The 24266-nt window shown below is 35.1% G+C and overlaps 1 protein-coding gene across 2 annotated transcripts in view; it reads right to left on the bottom strand.

Moving 5' to 3' along the window:
* Positions 1-22748, bottom strand: part of LOC141550321 (uncharacterized) — a 39585-nt gene extending 16837 nt beyond the window's left edge. Inside the window, exons 1-6 of one of the 2 annotated variants that reach the window (XM_074280837.1) lie at positions 22664-22748; positions 21046-21085; positions 18228-18711; positions 16760-16854; positions 849-975; positions 454-549 (exon numbers count right to left, since the gene is read on the bottom strand). In XM_074280837.1, the coding sequence (XP_074136938.1) occupies positions 454-549; positions 849-975; positions 16760-16854; positions 18228-18699 (790 nt within the window). In that variant the 5' untranslated portion in view covers positions 18700-18711; positions 21046-21085; positions 22664-22748. The other variant, XM_074280838.1, reaches the window with a different exon arrangement.
* Between the last annotated feature and the right edge of the window lie 1518 nt (positions 22749-24266).

The raw sequence follows: 24266 nt of genomic DNA, 5'->3' as shown, positions 1-24266 counted from the left end.
GGATTACAAGCAATGACCATGTTATAGAGGGGATTCCTATTCAAGTATGAGTTGAACTAAAAGGCCTCTAAGGTATCTTTGAATTCTGATATTCATCATCTAACAAGGCAAAGAAATTTAATATGAAGATTATGAAAAGATCCCTGGATTTAAATGGAAAAAACTAATGATGACTTTAAATTCAACTTTCATAATATAATATGGGCTAAAAGCTTTCATTTCATAATTTATTAAAATAAAATATCTTCTGAGTATCACTTTTATTGGACACATATTACTTGTTGGTAATGAAAATATATGCAACAGCTCAAACCAATTGGTTTCACTCCTCCTCCAAAAATCTAGAAAGTTTTGAGGAGGGGTTGTTGGAAAAACATTTTTTAAATGTTTTCTCCCTGACTAAACATATGAGCTGGTTATTAATTCCCATTTGATAGTTTTTCATTTACGCACTTGGACAGATGTTTCTTGGAGCTTCATTCTTTAACACACATGGCACTTCTCCATGCTCCAAATGGAAGATCACATCAGGTTTAGAAACGCAAAGTCCTATACATGAAAAAGAAAAGCAAAATTGACATTCACATCAGAGAAGGAATCATATAAGAATATATAAAATTATAATTACAGAAGACTTAAAGGGTACACCATAAGATTTCAGAAGGATACTCAGTAGTGGATTTTTAAAAACTAAAGGGAAAATGGGCACAGATTTGATTTAATTTTAGAAAGACACTAAAGTCCTCATTCAAAGTACAAATCTCCCAATCCCAGAGGCATCTCACATTATACAGACTCTAATCACTGGTGAATTAGTAAAAACTGAGAGTCACAAAGGAAAGATTTACCAAGAAAGGCCAAGTTATTATAGTTTTCCACCAGCACATCCTTATAGAGATCTTGCTGACTAGAGTCCAATTGTGCCCACTCTTCTGAAGTGAAGTCTGGAGCCACATCCTGGAATTTGATGGTTTCCTGAAAGAGCAAACACATTTCTGCTTGCCTGGTACAAGCTCCTTTATAATCCTAGTGATGAAGATAGCAGGACTAAAGAAATTAATAGGGTACACAATAAGTAGTAGACATTTTATTTTAGCCTGCAGACTGATCCTGAATCATTTATAATATATAACTGCTTATTATAAACATGAAAGAAGAATTGTCACAGCCTATACTTTTAAGGAACATGAAATTTAAAAAAAAAATTAACCCTGTTAATCAATAGGAATCTATCTTTCATAATCAGCATTATTGCTTGTTTTGCTGAAGATCCTCAGGTGCACATAGTATATGGACAATGCTATTAAGCTGGTATAAAACTAATTGATGCTTTTCTTCCAAAACTCCATAAGGCCACTGATTTAAGAAAACTCATAAGATGTACTTGACTATTATAAATCATATTGTTTTATGATATTATATGATGAGATATATCAATCATATTTCAATATTAATTTCCAATTAAATACAATACAGCAATTATATTCAACTATGAAAGATTCATTTTTCAATAAAAATACAAGTTTCACATTTTCTAATTAGAAAAATTTTCTCTTCATGTATTTATTAAAACACATACTCAGTGCTAACACTCTGCTAGGAGTAAAGGATATGAGCTTAGGAAAAATCTATCCCTGCCATCCAAAATTATAGTTTTTTGGGAATAAAAATAATTAGGGACAATAAATGCAAAATATGCAATAAAAATAAGAAGTAACTGGAGGGGGATAAGTGTGAAGAGTGCTTACAATAAGGGATACTAGAAAGACAGACTATATGTAGGAGATAGCATTTGAGCTGAAATTTGAATGCATCTAGACATTTATGAAAACTCTAAGTGATGAACAAGAACATTTCAGTCATGAAGAGCAGTCTATGAAAAGATGCAGGTATTTAACAAAAATAACAAAAGGCCAGGTTGACTAACATATAGAGCAGTGGTCCTCAAACTTTTTAAATAGGGGGCCAGTTCACTGTCCCTCAGACTGTTGGAGGGCCGGACTATAGTAAAAACAAAAAACACTCTGTCTCCGCCCCCAGCCCATTTGCCATAACCCCGCGGGCTGCATAAACATCCTCAGCAGGCCATATCTGGCCCACAGGCCATGGTTTGAGAACCCCTGATGTAGAGTTTCCATATAGGACCCTGATTATTTAGGCTTTGATTTCCATTCTTATTTATATATTGTAAAGCCTAGTTTATGTCATCAGTAGAACATAAACTGAGAAACCATGAGATAAATTAGTAAGGAGCATGACCAAGACAGTCTAGTAGGAATGCGAGAGGTTAGTGTTCTATTCATGGCAGAGGCACATGAGGGTGATTAGGGAGGTATAAGATCCTATGAACTGGGAAAGCAAGTGTGGAGGGAGGATAAAGAAGAAAAGGAAATTTGTATTTATATAGCTCCTACTATGTGGTAGGCAATATAGTAAGTGCTTTACAAATATTATCTCATTTGATCAGAAAGATTGTTAAGTTTAGTTAATTAGATGGGGCTTCACAATCTGATATTTGGACCAGACCGAAGGTCACAAAAACAAGTGTACTCCGAAATGGGATCCAAGCATATTATTTAAAACTACAGTCATTTTGGTATTAGGAGATTGTTTTTGATCTTACCAAAGAAGGATAAAGTGGTTGAAGTTTGAAGTATGATCAAGGACAAGCAAAAGTTGTTGTTCAAGGAAATATGACTAGAGAGACTGATTATGTAGAGGAATAAAGGGTACCTACAGTTTGGGCATCCAGGACTAGAAGAATAGAAAAGCTAGGCCTCAGAACTCCAACAGAGGAGTGGGAAAGTAGGAACAAGATACTAGGACTGATGTTCAGAACCTATCTTGTTGATTCACAAATGGAGTACTGGAACCTAAGAATGAGTAACAGAAATGTGAACTGAGTATTATAACTGCTAATTCTTAACAACAAAACATTATCTGACTCAAAATTTCTTCAGTGATAAGAATAGATAAGCTATTGTAATATTTTGAAATTTCTATACGAAAATGTTTCAATCAGATGTTTTCTACAGAAATCATCTTGCTCATCTAATATTCAACCATCTGCCTTGACCACAACCAAATGAATCTTTGGGAAATAATCGTAATTATAAAAGTTTCAAATGGTTCTAGAATCTCATCTATTTGGATGTTCCTTCTAACACTGCCTATCACAACCCATCTACACTGGGCTATCCCCTAAGACTCTTGTTCATATCCTCACATAAACACATCACAAAGGGTTAATCCAAGATGTTAGGGGATTTTCTTTCCTTTCTCCTGACATCTTACTAATATTATTGGGAATTCAGGCTGTTTAGCTCATATTTGTATATTGTGCTTCCCCCCTCTCCTCAAGATTACAGAGGTATTGATATTTTATTTTTATCATTGCTATAATTCAGGTAGCAAGATGGCATAAGGGAGAACTCAGAACTCTCAGACTCAGACACTAACTGTATGACCCTGAGTAAGTGATGTAACCTCTTTGTTAATTCATTGGTAATATGGAGGTAATAATAGCACCAACTTCCCTGGATTGTAAAGATAAAGTGAGACAAATTTCTAAAGTGTCTTGCAGAGGCAGCTAGGTGGTGCAGTAAATAGAGCACCAGCCCTAAAGTCAGGAGGACCAAAGTTCAAATCCAGCCTCAGACATTTAGTACTTCTAACTATGTGATCCTGGCAAAGTCACTTAACCCCAATTGTCTCAGAAAAAAATAGTAATAACTAAGTGTTTTGCAACATTAACGTACTATATAAATTTGAATGGATAGAGCACTTGCCCTGGAGTAAGAGGACCAGATTTCAAATGTAGCCTCAGACACTTACTAGCTGTGTGACTCTGGGCAAGTCACATAACGCTGTTTTCTCATCTGTAAAATGATTTGGAGAAAGAAATGGCAAACCACTCCAGTTATCTTTGTCAGGAAAAACCCACAAGGGGTCACAAAGAGTCAGACACAAGTTAAATGGCTGAACAATAATAAAATCAACATAATCATTATACTGGCAACCTGAGATTTGTAGTTTCTATCTCTTCACTTGCTTATCTCACATATCTTCAGCATTTCATATGTCTGTTTTAATAAAAAAGGATGTTTTTCTTATTTATAGATTAGCTGAGGGGCTTGAAAGATCAGGTTAGCATTGTTCTCAAGATGGAATCATTTCTTGTTCTGAGATTGCTCTAACTGTCCTTTGTTCCAGATAGAGAGCTGTGACCCATAGTGACTGACAAACACTTCTAGAGATGACCACGAACCCCTACAGGATACCATAATTTCTGAAGCTGTCAACCACATCATAAAAGTCTGTTGCATCTTCTTTCCCTCTAAGAGGATATAAGATTTGTGAAGAAGTAAAGGAGGAGGAAGAGAAATGGAATAGAAAGAGAAAATGGAAAAGAAGGAAGAGAAAAAATGAAGAGGAAGAGGAGGAAAAGAAGGGGAAATGGAAGAACAGAAAATGAAAGATGAGGAATGGAGGAAGAGGAGGAGAAAGTAAAAAGGAGGTGAAGAGAAAACAAAGAAAGAAGAGCAGAAGGGGAAATAAATAGGGGGAGGAGAAAGTGAAAAAAGAACATCTACTCTAAGGACTGATTTTTTTTGGACCAATTTTTTGACAGTTTTTTAGTTCCAAAATAACAAAGGTATCTTTATCAATATAGGAAGAACACAAGCCATAATAAATTAAAAGATATTGTTAAAGAAATTATTTTTGCTAACACCTATTGATGGAAGAATCCTATATATTTTTTTGCCATTACAAAGCACAGATAAGTATATCTATCTTGATATGCTTCTCCAACTATAGCAAGAGACATGGCTTCCCTTAATGCCTAATGTTCTTCTCCAAGTTTCAGGGCAAATACATATACACATGAAAAATAATCTTGTGAAATTAAATCCACTTAGTGGAGGTAGAAGCGAAATGTTCCCAACTGCTTTCTCTTGCACCAAATGATATGAAGGAAATGTAAGTCAAAGCAGGCAGTAAAAGCATTTTGCTGGAGTCCTGTAATGATAAGGTTTTAATCTTTTTTTTTTTTTTTTTTTTTTTTTTGTGCTTCTCTAGAGCTTGTATGTGAAAGTCAAATTTTCTATTCAATTCTGGTCTTTTCATCATGAATGCTTGAAAATCCTTTATTTAACTACATATCCATCTTTTCCCCTAAAGGATTATATTCAGTTTTGCTGAATAGGTAATTTTTGGTTGTAACCCTAGCTCCTATGCCTGTGGAATATCATATTTCAAGCCTGCCAATCTTTTAAGTTAGAAGTTTCTAAATTTTATGTTATCCTGCCTGTGGCTTCATTATATTTGAAAAGTTTCTTTCTATTTTCTCCTTCACCTGGGAGCTCTAGAACTTGGCTATAATATTCCTGGTAGTTTTCATTTGGGAATCTTTTTCAGGAGGTGATCAGTAGTTTCTTTCAGTTTCTATTTTACCTTCTGGTTTCAGAATATCAGGACAGTTTTCCTTGATAATTTCTTGAAAAATAATGATGAGGCTCTTTTTTTTATTATGGTTTTCAGGTAATCCAATAACTTTTATTTATTTAATATTTTTTCTCAGTTACATCCAAAACAAAAAAAAAGTTTTAACATTTAAACTCATGGGCATCCCCTCAATTTCCAATTTTTTTCTTTTTTCTTTAATTTTTGCCCTAATAAGAGAGAGCTATTATGAATATTTTTTTTATATATGACACTTTCTTTTTTTTAATCTCTTGGTAATTCATGCCTAGTAGTAGTGTTGTTAGATCAAAAGATATGAATGAATTTATAGTCCTTTGAGATAGATCATATTTTTTGATCATTTATTAATTGGGGAATGGCTCTTATTTTTTACAAATTTGACTCAGTTCCCTCTTGAGAAATGAGGCCTCATTAGAGAACCTTGCTTTGAAATTCTTCTCACAATTATTAATGCTAACAGTATTTACCACCATTTTTTCTCTCTCTTTTCACCCTGTCCCTCATCACAAGTGTTTTGGTACCCCTTCTCCCCAATATGCCCTCTCTTTTATCACCCTTCCCCTGTTCCCCTAACTTATTCCCCTTCTATTTTCTTGCAGAGAAAGACAGATTTCTATATGTTTGTTGTTTTTTCTTTGAACCAATTCTGATGAGCGTAAGATTCACTCACTCTTCTCCTCCCCCTCTTCCCTTCCATTATAAAAGATTTTTCTTGTCTCTTTTTATTTTTAAAAGCTTTTTTATTTTCAAAACATATGCACAGATAATTTTCAACAATTATCCTTGCAAAACTTTGTGTTCCAAATTTTTTCCCTCTCTTTCCCCCATCCCCTCCCCAAGATGGCAAGCAATCCAATATGTGCTAAATATATGCACATTCAGTCCTCACAGGGTACAGATGGCCCTCTTCATCACAAGTCTATTGGAACTGTGTTGCCTCTGTTTTAAAATGTCAAATAATTTGCACTATTACATTTCTCCCTTTTCATTTCTCCAAATACATTCCTCTCTCACTCCTTAACTTCATCATTAAAAAAAAGATATTATCCCTTCATATTCAACTCACACTTATGCCCATCTATTTACACACACATACACACACACATTCCTTCTAACTGCCATAATGAAAAAGTTCTGAGCTACAAGTATTAGCTTCCTATGTAGAAATATAAACGGTTAAACTTTATTTAGTTCCTTATATCACTTTCCTGATGATCTCCTTATGCTTCTCCAGAGTCCTGTATTTGAAAATCAAATTTTCTATTCAGCTCTGGTCTTTTCATCAAGAATGCTTTAAAAATCCTCTATTTCATTGAATGACTATCTTTTTCTCTGAAGGATTTGATGTGTAGGTAATTCTTGGTTATAATTCTAGCTTCACGGCTCTCAGGAATATCATATTTCAAGCCTTCAAATCCTTTAATGTAGAAGCTACTAAATCTTGTATTATCCTGACTGTGATTCTACTATACTGGAATCATTTCTTTCTAGATGCTTGCAATATTTTCTCCTTGATCTTGGAATTCCAGAATTTGGTTATATTATTTTGGGGAATTTTCATTTTGGGATCTCTTTCAGGAGGTGATCAATGGATTCTTTTAATTTTTATTTTACCCTAGAGTTCTAGGCACAATTTTCCTTGATAATTTTTTCTTTTTTTTTCCTTGCTGAGGCAATTGGGGTTAAGTGATTTGCCCAAATCTGGAATTATGCCCAAAAAGTTATCAAACTGTGCATACTCTTTAGTCCAGCTGTGCTACTACTGGGTTTATATACCAAAGAAATACTAAAGCAGGGAAAGAGACCCATATGTTTGGCAAAATGTTTGTAGCAACCCTTTTTGTAGTGGCTAGAAACTGGAAAATGAATCAATCAATGCCCATCAATTAGAGAATGGTTGGGTAAATTATGGTATACGAATGTTATGGAATATTATTGTTCTATAAGAAATGACCAGCTGGATGAATACAGAGAGGCTTGGAGAGACTTACATGAACTGATGCTGAGTGAAATGAGCAGAACCAAGAGACCTCTATACACTTCAACAACGATACTGTATGAAGATGCATTCTGATGGAAGTGGATATCTTCAACATAGAGAAGATCTAATTCACTTCCAGTTGAACAATGATAGAAACAGCTACACCCAGAGAAGGAACACTGGGAATTGAGTGTAAACTGTTTGCACTATTGACTTTCTACCCAGGTTACTTATACCTTCGGAATCCAATTCTTACTGTGCAACAAGAAATTTGATTTTACACACATATATTGTATCTAGGTTATACTGTAACACATGTAAAATGTATGGGATTGCCTGTTATCTAGGGGAGGGAGAAGAGGGAAGGAGGGGAAAATTTGGAAAAATGAATACAAGGGATAATGTTGTTAAAAAAAATTACCCATGTATCTATACTGTCAAAAAAATTATAATTATAAAATTAATAAAAATTTAAAAAAAAAGAAAACAAATTACAAATTGTTCTCCAGAATGGCTGGATTTTTTCACAACTCCACCAACAATACATCAGTGTCCCACTTTTCCCACGTCCCCTCCAACATTCATCATTATCTTTTCCTGTCATCTTAGCCAATCTGACAGTTGTGTAATGGTATCTCAGAGTTGTCTTAATTTCCATTTCTCTAATCAGTAGTGATTTGGAACACTCATCCTTTGACCATTTATCAACTAGAGAATGGTTTGATTTCTTATAAATTAGAGTTAGTTCTCTATATATTTTGGAAATGAGGCCTTTATCAGAATCTTTAACTGTAAAAATATTTTCCCAATTTGTTACTTCCCTTCTAATCTTATTTGCATTAGTTTTGTTTGTACAAAAGCTTTTTAATTTGATGTAATCAAAATCTTCTATTTTGTGATCAATAATGATCTCTAGTTCTCCTTTGGTCATAAATTCCTTCCTCCTCCACAGGTCTGAGAGGTAGACTATCCTCTGTTCCTCTAATCTATTTATGATCTCATTCTATATGTCTAAATCATGGACCCATTTTGATCTTATCTTGGTATATGGTGTGGGTCCATATCTAATTACTGCCATTGTATCTTCTTTTCCATTTTTCCAATTCTACTCTTTTAAAAAAGAGATTTTTTTCTTTATTGACTTTTTGTCCCTCTCTTTCCATCTGACCAATTCTGCTTTTTTAAGGCCCTCTTCTCATTAGCTTTTTGTACTTTATCATTTGACCTAATCTGTTTTTTAAGGTTTAATTTTCTTCAATTTTTTTTTGGTGTTTCTTTTACCAAGTTGCTGACTTATTTTTCATGATGTTCTTGCATCACTCTCATTTCTCTTCCCAAATTTTTCTATACTTCTCTTACATGATTTTCAAAATCCTTTTTGAACTCTTTCATGGTCTGAATCCAATTTTTATTTTTCTTGGAGGCTCTGACTTTATCTTCTGAGTGTGTTTTGATCTTCCTTGTCATTATAGCAATTTTCTATACTCTGTTGTCTGTTCATTTTCCCAACCTATTACTTAATCTTTTAACTCTTTGTTAAAGCAGGGTTGTTTCCAAGACTAAGGAGTATACTGTCCCAGCCTTTAGGAAGTTTGTTCAGCTGTTTTCAGAGTTACTTCTAGGGACTATAAGTTTTTAGTTCTTCTAAAGTGGTATGATCTAAGGAGAGATATATTTACTACTCTCTTGGCCTATACACTGGTTCAAGTGACCACAAGAACACTTTATTCTCCTGGAATGGTGAGGAGGGTCTCTGTTCCATTGTGATTATAAGCTCTGATGTGTTAGTGCTCCTCCTAGCCTTGGGACTGTCCCCTAGGACTGCAACCCAGATTTGCAGCGGGGCAAAGACTGTCTCAGTTCTAGCAAGAAGACCCTCTATTATCTCTTCTGACTAGTTCATTGCCCCCCTTCCTATCTGTGGGCTGAGAGCTCTGGAAGCTGACACTGCTAATTCAGTGGCTCCCAAAAGCCCACTCCTTGTTTACTCATGCCAGGATTATGTTGGCATGGCTAGCATTGAACTGGTGCAATATACCTTTATTGCTGTCCTTCTAAATTAACATGGGCAGGAAAATTGTTTCACTCTGACTTTTTTGTGAGTTCTGTTGTTCTAGAATTTGTTCAGTCATTATTTAAATGAATTTGGAGGGATTTGAGGGAGAAGTCAAGCAAGTCTCTACCATCTTGGCTCCATTCCCTATATTAGTGCTTTATAGAGATTTGTATAGTATTTTACATACAGAAACTCCAGTATTACTCATACAACCCAGGATTTCAAAAGGAAAGGAGGGGAAAAGACTACTCTTCATTTGCTTTGAGTCATTGCCTAATTCACAAAAACAAATTGAAAAATTTCTTGGAAATTCTAAGTTACCAAAACTTAGAATTAGTAAGTTACCAGACAACGCTTTCTTTCTTCAGAAATCAAATTGAATACTACCAGGTAAGTTACATTTCCAAGAATATTGCTGAGAGTAATTTTTACTCCAATCAAGCTGAACTTGCATAACTACCATACTAAATCCAATGGATTCTCCTACCTGTTCCCTATATAAAAAAATTTCTTCTTTTCAAAAAAATTAGCAAGATGTGAGACTTGTGGAGAGTACCTGTTTAAAGAGTAAAGAGGCCTAAGAAAATCCTTTAAATATGATAAACAAAGCAAATGGAAGGTTGATGGCATCAATGGTGGATTGAAGCCTCCTGAGACAGGGAGTCCCAATTTACTTTCCATTCAAGAGGAAGTAAATTCAGAGTATAGGAGGGACATGACCCAGAAATAGGGATGAGCAGACCAATCTATTCCTAACAATCTCACATAACTATATAGTCAGCCTGACACAGTCATGATTACAACATATAGTGCCATCCTGAAAAATAGAAATCCTAAAGTTGATTTTGATACTTCTCTATTCTTTTACCCTTTCCAATGCCTTCTCAAAAACCTTCAAACATTATTCACTGTCCCCTGAATAAAATTTAAAGTGCTCAAATCAATATTCAATATTCTCTGCAAACCTAACTCCCACCATTACTTAATATGTCTCCTACTCTAGGCAGAAAAGTATATTCACTCTAGTTATTATATATGGCATATTCTTTATCTTCTCTGATGTTTGTTCTGTTCTTTTCACTTAAAATCTATTTCCCTATCCTTCTTAGTCAAATACATCCATTTTCTTCATGATCTTCTTCCTATATTGCAACATAGTCAATCTCTCTAATAGCACTTTCTTTCTGCACTCTGCATCACAGGATTTAGTTATATACTATAACTATAGTTACTATAACTATATATACTATTGCCATTATAATGAGGCTATAGTTTCACTGATTCCAAGGAATATGTTTATATTTCTTTTATATCCATCAGAGTGACTACACCTGCAATAAGCATATAATAAATATAAATGAAAGTTGGAGAGAAAAAGGGAGACACAACAAAATAAAGGAATATTCCTATAAAGTCCATCATTCTCAGCATAAAAATACATAAAATCATCCTCAGTATAGGTTCAATTTAATGGAAGAAAACAATAGAAAATTGAACCTTCTAGAACACATGACAACAAATGAATGATAGATATTTTTTGCATTTCCTACATCCAGAATCTCTCCAAAACAGAAATTATCTGCCAAAGATAAAGAAACATCATCAACCTCTAAGATCTAAAGAAGATTTTTTAAAAGCTACAGAAGTTTGCTTGAGCAGTTTGTTCAGAGCCAACCAACAGTCAGTGTAGTGTCACTAATCACAGTGAAGAACCAGTTTGGGCTACAATAGACAACTACTGTTGTAGCATCAGAATTCTGTGTTGCAAAAAAACCCAAAAAACAAACAAACAAAAAAAAACCCTCTGCAAAAGGGAAGGACCCATGTTTAAATTAGGAAAAAAAAAAAAAAAAAACATCATCCCCACAAGCCCATTCTTTTTAAAGCCTCAGAGACTCAAATGGCAGCTCTCTGCTGGTGCTAGATCAGAGAAATAAGGAGCAGGACAGGACACTGAGAAAAAACATTTGGAAAAGGGGTAGGAAAATGTATGGGAGACCTCTGGCAAGCCTAGGGGAAAGAGCTCAGTATCCAATTGAGCCAATTCCATCTATACCCAAAAGTCATTTGGAGCAGAGATGTAGGCTAGCAAACTGTGAATACTGTGAATTGTCCAGTGTGGGAGGAAACTAAGATACTTAAAGATCCAAGGAAATCACCATCAGAGAGGAGGGACTCAAAAGTGAGCAACAGAGGAAAATAAAGAGGAAAAAAAAATCAATGACATTACCAAAGATTTTAGGAAGAAGAAAACTCAGAAGACCTCGAACATAAGCACCTTAAATCATTAGAAAAAACAGTAACAGTAGAAGGAACTATAACATTCAAATGTTGTAAGCAAGACCGTGTAAAAGAAAATTCAGGTATCTATGAATGAATATTGCAATATAAAAGGAAAGCATGCAGCATTTGGTGAAACAGAGAATCCTGTGGAATTTGAGGAGAACATGGAACCACAATACACTGTTCCTGAGTGATTTAAAAGGGAAATAAGAATTATAAAACCAGAATTAATGACTAGCTCAGCAAAAATAATTGGCAGAACAGTAAAGATTGATCGTGATGGCAAGTTTCAGAAAAGAAACCTAGGGAAAATAATTTTGAAATCTATCTAGAAGCAAAAATAATAACATTATAAGATAATATGTTCACATACTTGGATCTCAAAGACAAGATATATACAGACAATAAAAGGATCTTAGACTTCCCAGAACACAAGGGAAAAAAAATCCTCAATCTCATAATACAAAAAAATAATACAAGCAAACTGTTCGTTCCTTTTGAACACCCCCCCCCAAAAAAAAAAAACAAGTAGAAGAATTAAGATTCTTTTAGTTTAAAGAAAAAAGAGGAAAAACCCAAGACTGAAAACTCCAAGACACTTTAATTCAGAAACAAGTTCTGCAAACCATCAAGAAAAAGATTGCCAAAATCAAAGAAAAGGTAATTTAAATAATGCAAAACTATTCTACACCCATCAGAAAATGTAGGAGAGAATGGAATAATGTGTTCCAAAGAGCAATGAAGCTCATGATGCAGGCCTAAAATAAGCACAAAAGAGGGAAATTTTAAAAATTAGAGGATAAAGAGATAAATTAGAAAAGAAAACAAAACAAAACAAAAAACCATATAAATTATAAAAACTAAAATCTGGTTTTTTGAAAAGACTAACAAAATTCATTAATCTTTAGCTAATATCATTAAAAAGAAGAGAATTATTAAATCAAAATAGCAAATGAACAAAGTGAAATCACAACAAAAACAGTAAAAATAAAAATAATCATCAAGATTTATATACAGGTATGTATTAATGAAACTGAAAACATAAAAGAAATAAGGGCAGACCCATAAAAAGTAACCAAATTATACAAAGATCAGAAAAAGATCTTAAATAATCCAACCTCAGATGAGGAAATAGAATTGTACCAGAGAAAAAGTTTTAGAGAAACAGATTCTGGGTAGTTAACCATTTTATTAAACATTCTAGCATGTATAATAAAAAAGGGCTAGTGATATTCTTGAAGGTCAAAGAGCTCTCATGGAACACACTCAACACTTATATGCCCTTGAAAAAATGGGTGTTCTTGAAGGTGGCAATCGCCTCTAATGGATTAACAAGAAAATGAAATGAGCCTATTCAAAATAACAAAACAGGTTACATGACTTAGATCAAGTAATTTACTTCCAAATCATCACCAACTTTGGGCAATCTAGACAAAAGATTTACCCCCTGCCCAACCTGCCTGAGTTGAATCTAATAGGCTGGAATTAAACTTTAGATTAAATTTATTGCAAGGTTTTCTAACTGGCTAAAGCCACAATTACAACTAGGAAAAATAGTCCAGGTGGGGTAGATTTGGAGGAAGGTCAGGGATAATAATAATTTGTTACCGAATAATCATTTCTCTTAGATCTAACTGTACAGGAATCAAGAAAGATAAAATCTTTAATGGATCTATAGAATTCCATCAAACTTTAAAGAACAATTAGTACCCACAATTCACAAATTATTCTTAAAAATTGAGAAACAACTCTGCCAGAATCTTTTTATGAGACAAATATAGTCCTAATATCTAATCCAGGGAAAGATAAAACACAGAAGGAAAACTGTAGGTCAATATTAATGAATATTAACTCAGAAATTTTAAACAAAACTCTGTCAAACAGATTAAATTTTATCCAAGAAATCATTCATTATGACCAAAGAGATTTAATGCCAGGGGTCAAGAATGGTTCAACACTAGGAAAAGAATCAACATAATTAATCATATTAAAAACCAAACCATCAAAAAAACAAATCACATGATCATTTCAATAGATTCAGAAAAAAATCTCTGACAAAGTATAGCATTCTTTCATGCTAAAAATCCTACACAGTTTAGGTACTTAAGAACTTTTTTTTTAATATCATAAAAAGCATCCACCTAAAAGCAAAAGTAATCATATGCAATGGAAAAACCTTTTCCAATAAATACAGAAGCAAAGATGAAAACTTTCTCCACTATTATTTAACATAGTTCTGAAAATGCTAGCAACAGCAGTAAGAGAAAGAAACTCAAAGCATAAAGATAATTAGGAAGAGATAAAAATATCTCTATTTCCTAATGATATAATGGTATGCTTGAAAAATATAGTATTTGAAACAATTAGTAGTTTAAGCAAAGCCATAGGCTATATTATAAAACCTCAAAACCAAGGGCAATTCTGTTCAATAACAAAACCCAAGTGAGCAGGGAGCAAGCTAACCATCTGCGCCCTCACTCTCTGCATGCACATGCCCTACCTCATCTCCAATCATTCCAAGACCTAGAACTTCCCTTGCAAAGCCAATAAACAGTTGTAGTCATTATTTCCAAGTGCCTCTCTTTCCTTGAATAATATGAACCCAAGAAGCAAAAACATAAAGGGGAATATTACAAGTAACTACAAAATGCATAAAACATAAGAGAATCAATTTAGAAAAAGCACATGAAAAAATTGTATAGATTCAGTTACAAAGTACTTCTTAAAGAAATAAAAAACAGGGGCAGCTAGGTAGTGCAGTGGATAGAGCACCAGCACTGAATTCAGGAGAACTTGAGTTCAAATCTATCTAGGACACTTAACACTTCCTAGCTGTGTGATCCTGGGCAAGTCACTTAACCCCACTTGCCTCAGCAAAAAAAAAAAAAAAAAGAAAAAAGAAAGAAAGAAAAGAAAAGAAATAAAAAACACCTTAAATGGCAAGAAGAATATTCAATACTCATGACTAGGCTGTGCCAATATAATAAACGTGCCAATTTTACCAAAGTCAATCAACACTTTTAAAGTTATACCAATCAAATTGCCAAGCACTCTATAGAAATGCATTTGGAAAAACAAAATTTCTGGAATATCAAAGGAAATGATGTAAAGAAACAAGAATAAAGGAGGAATTATTTCTAGACCTCAAAACCACATTAAAAATCAGAAATAATCAAGACCCTTTGGTATTTGTGAGAGAAAGAGAGAGAGAGAAATTAGGAACACATATTAAAGAGAAAATCAGAACCCACAAACATGCTTGACAAAATAGAAAATATAAATTACCTAGAAAAAAACTCTGCATTTACTAAAAGCTACTGGGAAAACCAAAAAGCAGTCTGACAGAAAGCAGATTTAGGATACTTCATACTACTTTCCACAATATATTATAAATGAACATGTGACCTTAACATAAAAGGATCACACGTTTAAAAATTAGAAGAGCAGCATTCTTTATCTCTCACAGCTCTGGGTAAGAGATATTAAAAGATATATTCTTAACCAAAAAAAAAAAAAAGCTAGAAATAATTATAAAAGATAAAATATGTAACTTTGAATATTATATTAAACTGAAAAGCTTCTGCAAAGACAACAAACAATCCATCTAGGAAAAAAAGCAAAATAGTTACTCTCTTCCTAATGTTTTATTTTCTATATTTATTGTATTTGTTAAATATATAATTTAAATAAAAGTATATTTTTAAATATAAAAAAAAGAGAAGTGATTGATGAAAAAAATCTTTCTATCAAATTTCTTTAGTAAGAGTTTGTCATTCAATGTGTATAACCAGTGTTTTGCACAGTGCCTGACACATAATAGGAGCCTAATAAATGTTTACTGATTGATAAACAATAAATATATATCAAAATTAATTTCTCAGTAAATAAGTGATTAAAAGATATGAACAGACAGTTCTCAAAAGAATTGCTAACGATTCCCAACCACATTAAAGATTGTTCCAAATCATTAATAATAAGAGAAATGAAAATCATACAACCTAAAGGTTGTTTCCCAACCTGCAAATTGGCAATGACAAAAATTGGTAATAGTCAATACATGTTGATGGTGCTATTAAATGGTACCACCATTTTGGAAAGCTATGTGGAATTCTGCAAAGATTAAAATGTTCATAATCTCCAACCCATTACTTTGGGTATACCCCAGGAGAACCATCAATACGAAGAGAATCCCCTTATAATCCAAAATATTTATAGTGGCACTTCTTGTGATAATAAAGAATTGGAAAAATAAATAAATAAATGAGCGGATAAATAAATAAATAAAGGGAAGCAACGTAGATGCCCATCATTTCAGGAATGGCCAAATTATTAAATGAAGTATGTAATGAATACAAAGCAGCAAAGAAAGATCTACATGAACTGATGCAGAATGAAATAAGCAGAACCAAGGAAACAATACATATAATAACTACAATAATATAAATAGAAAGAACAACCATTTACCAAAAAAATAAAAGTGAATGCAACAAGATCAAATATCACTCTAATGAAGAGATATGAGAACATTCTCAAACCACTCCTTCATTTGCATGATAAAAAGCAAAATAGTTACAATATGCTCTCTTCCTAATGTTTTATTTTCCATATTTATTGTATATTATTAAATATATAATTTAAATAAAAGTATATTTTTAAATATAAGTTTATAGTTGTTATACTATGTTTTCAGACTTTTGCAATACATTGCACAGATGAACTGATTTTTTTTCTCTTTAAAAAAATACGAGATGGCTCTCTTGGGATAACTACAAAGATGTAGGAAACATGATATCAATAAAAAATTTATTTGGGAAAAAAAAAACACATTAGAAATTTGCATCTATGGCTAGGTCTTTCCTTTGCTGTAGAAAAACTAAAGGGCAAAAGGATAGGAAAATATCTACATTGAACCTCAAGATTGCATTACAGAAAAGACAGAAGACATTTCAACTCACCTGAAATCTGGCTACAGGAAATATGGAAGACAATCTTGCCTTCTCTGTGCCATCATTTACTTTCTCTTGAAGAAAAGAATCCTGAGAAATTAGAGCTAGGTAGACAAGAGGGTAGAAAAATGATGAGTAATTAGGCTATAACAAATTCAAAGCAAATGATAATATCACATGTGATATTATCCACATGGGGCCTTGACTCTTTATGTCCCTATTTTGATAGCAGGTTTTTAAGGACTGGTCTATTGAAATATCCTTTCGAAGGCCTAGACTATCACACTTCTGCAGACAAACTTAATGCATCTAGGATAAAAAGCAAAATAGTTACAATATGATCTCTTCCTAATGTTTTATTTTCTATATTTATTGTATATTGTTAAATATATAATTTAAATAAAAGTATATTTTTAAATATAAAAAAGTTGAAGTGGTTGATTAAAAAAATTATTTCTATCAAATTTCTCTATTAAGAGAATGTGTATTACTATCACTCTCCCTACAGAGATTGTTTTCAAGACACTGAAGCCACCCTTCACTATTTCTTCTTCTTAACAGAGGACCTTGCCTCATAATTCCCAGAAAAAGTAAAGGCCATCTGCCCCTAGCTCCATCTTCCCATTTCACATTTCAAACCTCCTCAAAAGCATGTATCTCCCATTTTCTCCTCCCCTGATCTGGTTTCAAAGGATAATCTCCTTCCTCTTGCCAACTTAAATTTCTAAAAAAAAAAAACTTCTTATACTCTTATTATCCCCTCAAATTATTACTTTATATTTCTCTTCCTACTCACAGTTAAATTCCTAGAAAAAGTTGTCTATACCCATTACTACCTTGAAGTCTAGCTTACATCCCCACTATTTGACAAAAATTGTCTTTCACTGATAATATTTTTAATTTTTTTTTTTTTTTTTGGCTGAGACAATTGGGGTTAAGTGACTTATCCATAGCTAGGAAGTGTTAAATGTCTGAGGCTACATTTGAACTCAGGTCCTCCTGATTTCAGAGCTGGTTCTCTATCCACTGCGCCACCTAGTTGCCCTGCTGATATTTTTATTACTAAATCCAATAAAAAAACTGCTTTTCACTAAAAATCTCTTTGTTTCCAAACCCAATGGGCTTTTCTTAGCCTTCATCCTTCTTGACCTCTTTATGTAATATTTAACAATGTTATCCATCTTTTCCAGAATCCCCTCTTTTCCCTGGGTTTTTGCATCACTTCTGCTGCACTATCCTCCTATTTTTTTTTTTTTAGTTAATCCTTCTTAGTCTCCACCTAATGCACGTGCAAATACCACAGGTTTCCATCCTGACCTTTGCTCCCTTTTTTGGCTTTATACTCCCACTCAGTGATATTTGCTTCCTCAACTCCATCCACCCAGAGACCTCCTTCTCTCCAAGGATCCCTCTATCTACTTTCCCTACTCATACCCTGAAGAGGCCTTGTTCTCTTCCATCCTTCTACAGCTCTCACCTTCCTCCTCAAGCATTTGGGTCAGATCTTCTGCCAAAGTGACTGCCTCCTCAATGTTCTCTGGATGCTGGAACTTTACCCAAATTCTGATCTCACTGGGCAAGATAGTCAGGAATTGCTCCAGCACCAGCAGTTCCAGGATCTGCTCCTTGGTGTGAATTTCTGGTTTCAGCCACTGAAGGCAGAGTTCCTGGAGCTGGTTCACAGCCTCACGGGGTCCAGCTTTCTCTGGGTATGAAAAACCTCTGAAATTCTGGCGAAATACTTCAGAGTTAGTTTTTTCTCTTTGTAAGGTGGTTATCTGGTCCCTGGAATCATTTCTATTTTGTTCATGTTGAGAGCTCTGAGACATGATGATTTTGTTATTCATGGCTGGCATCTCTCCATCTAGGATTGACACCATGGACTTTAAATGCATCTTCTCACTTGAAAGCAAGTTCTCTTCAGATTTAGGCTGATCATCTATACACATTCCTGAAGTTTGCTGTGGGCAGAGACATATCATAGTTAGTTTGTGGTACCAAGATTTGTCAGTCACACCATCTTACCTACAAAGGATTCTGGGGGCACTGGATGGCACAGTAGAGTCTGTGCTGAACTCAGAAAAATCTCAGTTCAAATCCTGCCTCAGACACTTACTAGCTTTGTGATCTTAAACAAATCACTTGCAATTTCTGCTTCAGTTTATCTCAATTCAAATGAGGATATTAATGCAAAATGAAAATTGTGTCCCCCAGGATTGTTATGAAGATCAAATGAGAGTATAATTGTAAAGACCTTAGTACAGTGCCTGGCACATAGTAAGTACTATATAAGTTAACTATTACTATTATTATTTTCAAAATATTTTAGAGATACCCAGTTTTCCAAAGCTAAGGCCCAGCAAGCAAGCAAGCTATGCCCTGAACTTAGTGTAACAATAATCCTTTGCATTCTGGATGATTTCACCCTCTGGCAAAATGTATTGCTTTTACAAGCATCAGGTGTGCACTGGGGGGATTTATGATTTTTAGCTCCCTTATTTACCTGAGAGTCAACATCCATCTTCTCTGACATGCTCACCATCCCTGTTCCTGGTATTCCTGTTCCCAATATAGAACCCTACTTCTATATCCTACAGAATAATAACCCCCCCAAGATTTGAGAAGAACTGTTTCCCCAGGACCCATGGAAAAAGCAACTCAAGACCTAAAAATGATTATATAATGCTCTAACCTAGTATATATACATAAACTTTACCCTTCCTCAGCAAGATAAGTGCTGCTATTGGGCTTATATCCCAAAGAAATACTAAAGAGTGGAAAGGAACCTGTATGTGCCAAAATGTTTGTGGCAGCTCTTTTTGTTGTGGCTAGAAATTGGAAGATGAATGGATGTCCATCAATTGGAGAATGGTTGGGTAAATTGTGGTATATGAAGGTTATGGAATATTATTGCTCTGTAAGAAATGACCAGCTGGATGAATACAGAGAGGCTTGGAGAGACTTACATCAACTGATGCTGAGTGAAATGAATAGAACCAGAAGATCGCTGTACACTTCAATGTTGTATGAAGAGGTATTCTGATGGAAGTGGATATCTTCAACATAAGGAAGATCCAACTCACTTCCAATTGATCAATGATGGACAGAAACAACTACACCCAGAGAAGGAACACTGGGTAGTGAATGTAAACTGTTAGCACTACTGTCTATCTACCCAGGTTACTTATACCTTCGGAATCTAATACTTAATGTGCAACAAGAAAATGGGATTTACACACATATATTGTATCTAAGTTATATTGTAACACATGTAAAATGTATGGGATTGCCTGTCATCTAGGGGAGGGAGTAGAGGGAGGGAGGGGATAATTTGGAAAAATGAATACAAGGGATAATGTTATAAAAAAAATTACTCATGCATACATGAAAAAAAATTATTAAAAAAAAAAAAAAAAGGTGGGGCTTCTACTCGCTGTTTTCCTCACTCAGAAATTAAACATCCATTTGTTTCCTGTCACATGGCCTGTTTTGTGTGGCTCCAGGCATCAATAGGTTAGAAGCCAATTCTGGTCCAGTCAACTAGTTATAGATTGTTACAAAGATTGATAAGTGATTATGGACATATAAATGGCCTAGAAAGTAATTAGTAGCCAACAGTAGAATACTTTGGGCTCAAATACATGTAGGAACTCCTAGTTATAGTGTTTTTATATTTACAGAATAGTTTCCTTACCTTATAATATTGTCAGTACAAGTCTTATTATTTGCATTGTACAGCTGAAGAAACTGATATTTACTTATATTAATGGACTTAACCAAGGTCATACAAAAAAATAACAGAACCAGTTCTTGAACAAAGATCTTAAACAAAAATCAGTGCTCTTCACACTAAAACTGTTAGCTCTCTATAGAAATGCATGTTGAACAGAAAGAAAAGAAACTCTCTTTCCCATATCATCTAAACTACTCAGAATTGAAAAACAAATATAGTTCAATAATCATATATTTTTCTTCTATTAATCTACCATAGAACCTGATAAAATATTTTGCACAGAATGCCAGAACTGTCATTTTCTGTCATTGCTAAATATCATTTGAAATAGACATATCAAAAAAGGTGGCAAACTGTTCTTAACCAGTGAATCCATAACTAGAACAAAATGCATTTATTTACAAAATATCAAATCAAATTAAATTAAATTGAAGGAGCAGGAGAAAACACTGTGCTGGAAATATTTAATTGTTCTGTTCAATACCTACAATATCATGCCAATATGCTAATATTGCCGTTAATAATAACTAAGAAAGGTAGTATTTGGAGAAAGTTCTCTTACCAGAAATACCTAAGTCATTGGCAGTTCCAAGTAAATAGACCTGTGTAAAAAACAACAACAACAACTTTAAATTATTTTAAAGCCAACATCTAACTCCAAAAGTTACACTGAAAGGGTCCATCAATAAACACCTTGTTGAACTGATTATATGCTAGACATGTAATCCCCATTAAGAAATGGGAATGTGAAGAAAGGCAAAAGCAGTCTCTATTCTTAGGAGGAGGCATGTATAGAACTGATGAAACAAACTCAGAAGGAAAAGAACAATAACTTGAGGGGTATCAGGAAAGGCCTTTTTCAGAAGCTGGGATTTGAAGTAAGTCTTTAATGAAAGCAGGGAAAACAAGTTTGGGGAGGAAGACAACAATCCAGGCAAATGCAAAGGTAAAAAGACTGGCTATAAGTGCTGTAGAAAACTAGATATCAAACGTAGTGTGGGAAAGAAACGAGTAGCTGGACAGTCGTGTAAAAGGAATAAAGTGTATTGTTGTTCACTTCGATTGACTTTTTGTGGCCCTTGGACCATATTGTCCACAAAGATAGTTAGTGGTTTGCCATTTTCTTCTCCAATGGGTTAAGGCAAGCAGAGATTGTGACCTGCGCTGCATCACACCATTATTTGTCTAAACAGCATTTGAACTCGGGCTTCTCTTACTTCAACCTAGCACATTACCCACAGAGCAATCAAGCTGCCTCCAAATAAAGTGTGAGATCAGAAAATGTGGTTGCTACAATTGACAGACTCATGCACAGAGGTATCCGCAGCTCAGCGGCTGGGAATTCCTCATGGGGGAGAGCACAACCCTGAAGGAGATATAGCACATCTGGATCTGGGAGAAGCGGCCAGAACATAGTTACCACAGTAACAGTCAGGTTGTTAAACGCATTAGGCGTAAGACTTAATACTTGATCCTAGGGCAATAGGGAGCCATTGGAGTTTACTGAGAAAGGGGGTGGCAACGCTTTTTGACATGACCCAACAGAGGAAACATTTGGAAGCCATTTAAGGTTATTTTAAGAATTCACCAAAGAAAATACTAATATAAGTAAATTCTAGTCCTCAAGAAAAAAAAAAAAAAAAAAAAAAAAAAAACCATTTTTCTGAAACTCAGAAGAGACGGAAGGAAAATATAGGGAAGGCAGGTGCAGCAAAACTGAGCCCAGGGTGGAGTTTGCCTCAGGGGTCACTTCCAGCGAGGAGCGGACAAGTCTGCCTGCACCCTACAAAGTCAGAGACCATCAAGAAGCTTCTTCCCAAATACAGGCAGGATAAAAGATCGACCCTCCCTCCTCTCTTCTTTCTGACCTTTCCTTTTCTACCTTTTTTTCTTGCTTTCCTCTAGTACACCTGGGCAGCCCCTCTCTCTCTCCACGGTGATAAGGGGTCTCGGGCGGAGCCTGAGATTAACCCCGAGAAGACACCTGGAAACCCTGTGTACGGAAAGCAAGTTGGGGCAAAACTAATCATCAAGCAGAATTTGCCTTGAGATTCGGCCTCCGGCATTCACTGGCTCTCCCTCGGGGCACCCCAGCACTGCGCCCCTCCCCCAGCCGGAGAACCTGCCTCACTGCGATTCTCAAACTACTCTAGGTCTTCGAGTCGCTGGGCCCTGGTCACCTGTTGGTTGAGTACCCCCTACTTCACCGCGAGGCGGACCACACTCCATGAGCGCGCATCCGAGAACAACCCAAGTGCGCGCGCATCCAGAGAGGCGTGACCTGAGCCCAGTCTTCCCGGGAACTACGATTCCCAGAAGGCTCAGGCACACACTTTTTAGGAGCCATTTCTGTTACATGAGAAAAAAACCATAAAACAAAAAGCACCACCACCACCAAGGTTTAGTCAGAAAGCTTTTTTTTTTTTTTTTTAATTTTCTCATCTCCAAAATGAAGAAGTTAGACTAAATTTCTTTCCGGTCTCACGTTATGTCATAATGAAATTTCTTACCTCTTAGCACAGTGACTGATAAGTAACTAGCTAGGGGCTGACTTTTAGTCTAAGAAACTAAGGTACACAGAGGTTGTAATTTCACTGAGTCCCACAGCTAATAAGAGTGAGAACGGGGATTCAAACTCAAGTCTTTTTGACAATATGTAATGTTCTGTTGTCTCCAGAGACTGCCCATCGCTCTCTGGGAGGAAATCTGCTGTCTCAACTCAATCACCAACTCTGACCTAGAGTAGAGACTCTTCTTAACCTGCGTTGCCTCCTTTATCCTCCCAGAGAATGGGCGTGGAATAACTCAGGGGCTTCTGGGAAAAAATACTTCAACCAATGAACTTGCTCCTCCTAATCATGCAAGCTCCTCCCCAGAAGTTCGCAGGGGTAAAATTCCCCCCAAAGGCCGGAACTAGAGAATTGTTAAATACAGTCTTTGCACTTAGTAAGAACCTAATATCTCTCCCTTTCTTTTAAGGTCCCCCTTCTAAGGTCCCTTCAGTTCTAAATTTGTTTTGTGATCCTATATTTGTTTTGAGAATAGTGGAAATGTAGTAAGAATATACCTACTTGGGCCACTAGTTAGCGCAGGAGATAGAGCACCAGCCCTTTAGTCAGGAGGATCTGAGTTCAAATGTGACTGCAGACACTTAACACTTCTCCTAGCTGTGCAACCCTGGGCAAGTCACTTAACCCCAATTGCCTCAGGGGAAAAAGGAAGCTATAGCTAGTAGTAGAGGTCACTTTTATGTTTCAGGATAAAAACGAAAGTAGAACTACATTTCCCATGATGTTTTCCTATACCTAAAAGTAGAGTTGTTACACTATTTTAAAATGTAACTGAGGAAAGAAAGGAAAATGGAAAGATAATTAATTGAAAAATGTATATGAAAGGCAACAAAATCAAAATTAATATTTATGCATTTATGAGTGTGAAGACTGTATACAGGTGGGCATACATCCCCCACCCAATTTTTAACCAATGGGCCCATGGGCACACATACATACTTTTAACCTGGGTCACCAAGTCATTCAGTGGGAGTCTCTAGACTATTCTTCCCTCCTATCCATCCCTTTTCCAAGACAGACTTTTAACTCCTGCCAAAAAGGGAAGCAGAAGGTGGAGGCTTCAAACCCCTCAAAGGAGAGGGTACTGGGATAGAATTATATCTGCTCTCATAAATATTAGTAGCCTGGAGGAAGTAATTTTTCAAGCTAATTTCCAATCAATGTTTTATTACTGGAAGAAGGAGGAGTCCAAACTTTATATGCTATGCCTCAC

Source organism: Sminthopsis crassicaudata, chromosome 1 (assembly GCF_048593235.1).
Source record: "Sminthopsis crassicaudata isolate SCR6 chromosome 1, ASM4859323v1, whole genome shotgun sequence".
NCBI classification, from domain to species: domain Eukaryota; kingdom Metazoa; phylum Chordata; class Mammalia; order Dasyuromorphia; family Dasyuridae; genus Sminthopsis; species Sminthopsis crassicaudata.
The sequence above is the reverse complement of the archived record's forward strand: the minus strand, read 5'-3'. Positions and strand labels throughout refer to the sequence as shown.